General features: G+C 39.7%; 1 protein-coding gene across 3 annotated transcripts in view; it reads left to right on the plus strand.

Moving 5' to 3' along the window:
• Kiaa0586 (KIAA0586 ortholog) overlaps nt 1-7,303 on the plus strand; it is a 104,874-nt gene that overhangs the window by 16,421 nt on the left and 81,150 nt on the right. For all 3 annotated transcript variants that reach the window (XM_021201596.1, XM_021201597.1, XM_029541001.1), the window contains exons 7-10: nt 256-403; nt 2,459-2,620; nt 4,592-4,715; nt 6,585-6,717. In XM_021201596.1, coding sequence (XP_021057255.1) covers nt 256-403; nt 2,459-2,620; nt 4,592-4,715; nt 6,585-6,717 — 567 coding nt within the window. The remainder of the gene's footprint in view (nt 1-255; nt 404-2,458; nt 2,621-4,591; nt 4,716-6,584; nt 6,718-7,303) is intronic.

Below are 7,303 nucleotides of genomic sequence, written 5' to 3' on the forward strand. Positions count from 1 at the left end.
AAAAAAAAAAAAAAAAACCCTTCTGAAATCAGTTTTATTTATTAAAAAATTCATTTCATATATACCTTAAGACTTCTTACCATTTTTAATGTATGAATGTTTTACCTGCACATATGTAAGTATACCCCATTTTCATTGAACGTTAAATATAAGCCACTTTCAATCCTAATAAGTCTCAATATATCTTGTTACTTGATATCATAAAATTATATGTAAAATCATTTGAAGTTAATGAAATAATGCTATTTCTTCTAGACCCATTTTATTGATGCTGCACTCAAAGCTAGCAGTCTTCAACTTGGCGTGTCCACTTCCAGAGCAGTGGAAAAGTATTCTGGAAAACCGGGAAGTCCTAGTGTTGGGAGCAGTGTTTTTTCACACAACACATTTGTTTCTAAACAAGGTAAAATACTTAAGTTTCTTGAGAATAAGATGTACCAGTGCTGAGTGTTCTTCATGTTTAAAAGGTGAAAATTTACTTATAAAGTAGCAGAATACTTTGTCTCAAAAATAAAATTATTTTTGGAACTGTTGGTTTTATATCTTTTTTTTGTTGTTCAAATAAACTTTAGGTTATTTTAAAGGTTGTTTAAGTTATGAACTATAATAATTCCTAGTTTATTGTTCTAACTAATCAGAAAAAAATTAATTTGTTATAAATCAAAATGCTTATAATTATTGTGTTGTCCTCTGAGAAGCTAGCTATATATATATGGTTACTGATTTTCTTGATTTGTCAGAAGAAAAATCTCCCTAGTACAGTTAAATACCCCACTGTGTTGTTAGGCTTTAGGAGTTTTAGGAGTACTAGTACAACCAACGTCATGTATCTATTTCTGTTTTCCCTGTTTTCTCTTGAGGCTGGGTTTGATATTATAGCCCAGGCTGACCTAGAACTGGTGATGCTCCTTCTGCTTCAACCTCAAAAGCACAGGAATTGTGGGCGTGTTAGCATGCCGGTTCACCATGGTCTTTCTTCAGTCTTGTTAGAGTGAATTCCTAAGAGTGAGATTGGCTGTTAGGTATTGTTAGGTATTCTCCCCCCACCCCGCCCCGGGTGATGGCATTGGTCATTAGGTACTATCCCCCAGGTGATGGATTAGTATTCCTTGCCACTGAGAGTGTAGTGGGGCAGAGGGATGGCTCAGTGATCAGCACTGTCTGAGTGTGCCTGCAGAAGACTCAGGTTCAGTTCTCAGCACTGACATGGAAGCTTCTAACTGCTTATAATTCCATTCCAGGGAATCCAGTGCCCTCTTCCGGCCTCATGCTTGTGATGCACAGATGTGCATACAGCCAAAAGCCAACATGCATGGTGGCTCACGTCCATTCATAACTCGAGTTTCAGGGGATCAGTGCCCTTTTCTAGCCTCCACAGGCACCACACACACACACACACACACACACACACACACTGCACTTATAGGCAAAACACTCACACTCATACATAAGTAAAGATCAATCTTCTTTTGAAAAATATCTAGCAATGCAATCTTACCACAGATTTGAGAATACTCAAATATTATCACATTGATTCTCAATTTACAAGCTTTATCTATAAAGACGTTTATAGTTTCCATTTATTTTAATTTCTAGAGAGTATTATTTTTTCCTTTTTCTTGGAGACGGTCTCTTAATGTGGTCCTGGCTGACCTTGCTATTTAAACAAGGCTGACTTTGAGTTTGGAGAGATCCACTTGCCTCTGCCTCAGTGTTAGCATTAAAGGCACGCACCGCCATGCCCCTCCTGCTTTTTTGAAAGGGTTTCTCTCTGACTTTTGACAATAGGATGTTTGCAATTTTGAGAGCTCCAGAGATCTCTGCCTCCCCAAGCACATGCCACCACATTAACCTTTTTAAAATGTGGCTCTGGAAATTGAACTCAGGGCCATGCTTGTAAGGCAAACCATCTTACCATTTGTGCTCAAAAAAAGCTTAGTTTTTTTTTTAAAATTAAAAACTAATTTTTGAAACAGTGTCTTATTATGTATCCCTGACTATCCTGAACTCTCTACATAGAACAGGTTGGCCTCAAAATCACAGAGGTCCACCTTACTCGACAGCCAGATAAGAAAGTGTTTTTGTTTTTGTTTTTGTTTTAAAGATTTATTTATTTCATGTATATGGGTACACTGTCATTGTCTTCAGACACACCTGAAGAGGGCATCAGATCCCATTACAGATGGTCATGAGCCACCATGTGGTTGCTGGGAATTGAACTCAGGACCTCTGGAAGAGCAGTCAGTGCTCTTAACTGCTGAGCCATCCCTTTAGCCCTAAAAAAGTGTTTTGAAGTTAAATTTATCTTTATTATTGTGATTAGTGTGTGTGTGTGTGTGTGTGTGTGTGTGTGTGTGTGTGTGTGTGTGTGTGTGGTGCTCGGTGGTTGAACCCAGGGCCTCACCAATGGAGACACACCACAGTCCCCTATTGATTAGTTTCTTCCTTTCTGTTAAAGTGCCTTTAGGTGAAGACACAGATTTTGATGGGCAGAAATCTCCTTTAGAGACACCAGCACCTCGCAGGTTTGCCCCTGTACCTGTTTCAAGGGATGGAAAAATAACAAAGAGGGAAAGCCCTACAGAAGAAAAAGAAAATATGGAAATGTACAGTCCTAAAGGTAGGAATCCAGCAATTAGTATCCACATGTAGTTTTCTCTATACTGGGACCAAATACCTGACAGGAAGCAACTTAAGCAGGCAGTGTGATTTTAGCCCATGCTGTAAAAAGGGATGCACTCAATCATGGGAAGGCATGATTGCGGGAGGCAAGGGGCTGCTTAGATGTTGGTCACGTTGAATCTATAGTCAGGAAGCTGAAAGCAGATAGGAAGTGAGTCCAGGCTATAAGACCTTGAAGCCTGTCCCCCGTGACTCACTTTTTCCAGCAAAACTTTGCCTCTTAAAGGGTCCACAACTTTCCAAAACAGTGCAGCCAGCTGGAGAGGACATTTTCAAACACAGATACCCATAGGGGAAGATGCACATTCAGACCACAGCTCTTCTCTGGATTGATTGCTTCTTTGCTTATGTGTTTGTTATTTTGTGATGGTCTCACTCCAATACTGCCTGTAGCCCAGTGGCCTTGAACTCATGATTCTCCTGCATTCCCCTCCTGACTACTGAGATATAGCTATAAGCCACCACATCTGACTGGACCTTACAATTAGAGTTGCATGAGATTTGCCCATTTAGGATTTAAGATTATGTGCCTAGTAGTAACTAAACTCTACTAAGATGGCTAGTTTCAGTATTTCCCATGGTATTTTGATTCTTTAATGTAATTAAGGTATATATAATTTTATTACCTACAGATTACTTAAACCTTTCAAGAATAGGATTTTTAATAAATAAAAAAAATGTTTTACTGAACGCAAAGCTGATCAGAGAATGTATTTCTTTTATTGCTTTTAGGTATAAATTTAAGTATAGCTCAGGGATATTAACATTTATGACAACATTCAGCTGGAATAAATGCCCATATATGGACTTAATGAAGCTGAAGAACTTTTCCATTTGATTTGAAATACTATTATGCTCCCGAGCCTTAAAATGTAGCCCTTCTAGTAAAAGTTAATGACAATATTAAGCTGCAGACTTTTATTCTTGGGATCATTCGAACATTTAAGCTTTCCTTTAGCCAAGTTTTAAGAATTCAGAAGACAGTTACAGCACCATAAGTAGTTCTTATATATTTTTAAAAACAAGGGTAAGAGGATATTCAGATAATTGTAAATAGCAGATAAGCCTTTTTGAGCTGTATGTGAGATTAAAAACCTCACTCTTAAGCTGGTCATGGTGGTGTATACCTTTAATCCCAGCATTTGGGAGGCAAAGGCAGGCAGATCTCTGAGTTCAGCCTGGTCTACAGAGTAAGACAAGTTCCAAGTTCCAAGACGAGGCAAGGCCCAAGACTGCCAGGGCTACACAGAAAAACCCTGACTTGAAAAAAATTAAACAAAACCCATTACTCTCTGATAGAGATAAGTTTAGTCTTTTTACTCATATTAATCAGTTTTTTACAACTCTAATCTTTAATAAGATGAAAATATTTTGTCTGCCTTGATGAGTGTATTTATGCCCATATTGTCTTCATTTCTTTTCAAGTGCAATAACTGAACCCCATGGGTTAAGTAATTTATAAAAGAAAAGAGGTTTATTTAGCTTCCCGTTGCAGACATTCAAAGCATGACAGTGGGTGGTGTCTGCTTGCTCTGATTCTCGTCTGGGCCATGGTGTGGTGGAAAGTATTACATGGCAAGAAAGCAAGCCAGCCAGGGAGAGCTTGGTCTTACAACAGAGTTGCTCCTTTGATAACTAATCCACTTGTGGGATAGAGTCCATATGACCTAGTCACATCCCGAGGACTCCACATTTCAAATACCACTAATACTTAACTTTGAGAATTAAGTTTCCAACACATGGAATGTAGGGAACACTTGCAAAGAACCATAGTGGTTCTAGAGTGAGTTGAGTACATAGTTATCATAAGAACTTAATTTAGGTGGAGTGGAGATGCAGGGAAAATGGAATACAAAGGAGAAATGAACTGATTTAGAAAATGACATGACAGTGTTTTTTTCTGTTGTAGGAAATGTAAGACTGTTGGAACAAGTACTGAATAGTAATGAGTGTTTGACAAGAAAGACTGACTCATCAGACATAACCTCACTAACTCAGCCAAAAATGGGATGGAATTTCGAGAAAAGAGACAGGTAAAACAAGAGATTGCAGCTAGTAGGACTAGAAAAAGCTGTTCAGAGTCCAACAGTTTCTTTAGGAATTCAATCACATGATTGCTTTTTAATGAGAACTGAGCATTTGAAGTAGTACAATGACTGGGAGTCTGCCAGGGCTTATTTGCAGGTTATTCTTGTTGATGCTGGTCCAGGTGTGGAATCTGAATTCTTTGTCGTGTGAACACACTCTGTTTTGTTAGCTTAGTCTGTTGGAGATTTGGTACATTTTTTTTCTACTTTGAACTGATAAATCTCCTTTGTTAAGTGTGTGTTCCCCTCCTACCTGGATAGCACCTCTCATCAGTCAGCTACACGTGAGAACCTCACCCTTCCTCTGGTCTTTCCTGGGCACACATGGAGTCCTCTGTGATGATAGTGCCTTACTATGAATGGCTCATTTTCTAGATTTAAAGTGTCTATTGGCCACAGTATTCTATCACTGAGCTATTCGATCGATCGGGTGGCTGAGCTATCACACAGATAAGTCTGTTGTTGAAAATACCATGAAAATGTTTGTCCTTCGGTTCAGTGTGATTAGGCTATGTAATGATAAGCCTGATGGGGAACACGCAAGGAAGCTCCAAGCAAAGTTGGGGAAGGTGTCTTAAGTATGGGCGAGTTTAAACAGATACGCAAGCTAGACATGATGGGTGTGCATGCCTCTGCACCCCTCACTTGTGAAACAGAGGCAGACAGAGCTCTGTGAGTTCAAAGCTAGCCTGGTCTACATAGTGAGACCGTCTCTCAAAAAACGCAAGACCACATGTGTTTACCTTGCTCCTCTAACTCTGAACCAACTTCTTTGCTTTAATAAACTCTCCTTGGATTGTTGCAGGCTTTTGAATCAGGTTTTGATGAGTTTTGAGTGTTCTCATTACCTGTGGAGGAGCAGCTTGTCAAACGTTCCTTCTCTGTTCTCTGAGAGTGTCTGAATCACAGCTTCTTGTAAGCAGGAGCCTTAAAAAGCACTTAAGCATCTCTCATCAGATTTGTTTTTAGCCTTTGAGACTTACTGCTAAATAAGTTAACCCTTTCTTGTTCTTTCTGAACTCTGGCTGGTTCAACTCAGCTGTCTGACCTCAAACTCCTCTTCAAGCTGACTGGTTTAGTCTGGCTTTTTGCTCTGCTTGTTCTCAGACTAACTCTGGCAATTTGTTTTAATTTTCTGGCTGCTACTTATTTTCTGGCTTGTTCTGTCTACAATCTGGCTGTTCACCTGTGTCTAGCTTGTCCTCTGTCTGCAACCTCCCTCTGTAAAGCTCTCCCAGTAAGCCTGCCTCTTCTCTCTGTTTCTCTCTGCACCGCCCCTTAAGTAGCTTCCCTTTCCTCTTTCTTCTTGTGAGAGTTGGGCACATCCTATTCTGTCAAATCTTTCTCCAATTAGACATGGCTTTTTTTTAAATTTTCATAATGAGATCATTTTTTTAAAGATTTATTTATTTATTATATGTAAGTACACTGTAGCTGTCTTCAGACACTCCAGAAGAGGGCGTCAGATCTTGTTAGGGATGATTTATGAGCCACCATGTGGTTGCTGGGATTCGAACTCCAGACCTTCAGAAGAGCAGTCGGGTGCTCTTACCCACTGAGCCATCTCACCAGCCCCTAGACATGACTTTCAAACAGGGGTATTTCCTTCTACAAACTAACTTTACCTTGTTTGGGATGAAAGCTGTATACTAAGGGCTTGTCTGTATTCCAGCCAGAGGGTTAAAGGTCTGTTCTAAGGCAAGCTGAGCCACACCACAACTAGAAATAGGTTTTTCAGTAAATAACAGAATCTCAGGTTCAGAGTATGATCAAATATCCTGCAACAATTTAGGAAAATCTTCTTGTCTTTTGTAGCACTGAAACTCTACATTCACAAAGATTTCCTTCCTCTGAAGAGCAAGGAACAGCTCAGATACCTGTGCAGAAGTATAACGATGATGTTCATGATCTTGGCCAGAAGAAGAAACAAACATGTGACATGCTCCAGGTAAAGTGGGCATGATATCAAAATCCATAATTCTGAGGTAAAAACTGTGACCTCAGGCATGTTGGCAACCACTTGCAATCCTAGCACTGTGGAGGTTGAGGTAGAATTACAAGTTTAAGGTCATCCTGACATACATGCTGTGTCTGAGACTAGCTTGTGCTATATCATACAGACCGTGTGTGCTACAGTATGTACACATACCCCTAGTAAATGTAATAATGCAAACAAACAGAAGAAATGAAAAAGCCATTAAAATAGTCAGAAGGAAGAATGAGAAAAGAGCAATGAAAGCTCAGCAGTCAAATCTGTTCCCTTTACAGACGGCTCAGAGGCCTGCCCTGCACGGGAATGTCTCCTAGCAAATGGCCTGACCAGTGCCACCAACTGTTTCCAACTCTCTGCATGCCCCCACCTTTTTTTTTTTTTTTTTTTTTTTTTTTTTTTACTTTTATTATATTGCTATTGATAACCTAGGAATAGCTTTTAAAACCAATTGGCCTCAAAGGTTAGGGTCCGGGTCAGGGTTAGAACAGCTGTCCTAATTCAGGGTCAGGGTTAGGGTCCCAGGCCCTCAGCTGTCACACAG

The sequence above is a fragment of the Mus pahari genome, chromosome 7, assembly GCF_900095145.1.
Source record: "Mus pahari chromosome 7, PAHARI_EIJ_v1.1, whole genome shotgun sequence".
NCBI classification, from domain to species: domain Eukaryota; kingdom Metazoa; phylum Chordata; class Mammalia; order Rodentia; family Muridae; genus Mus; species Mus pahari.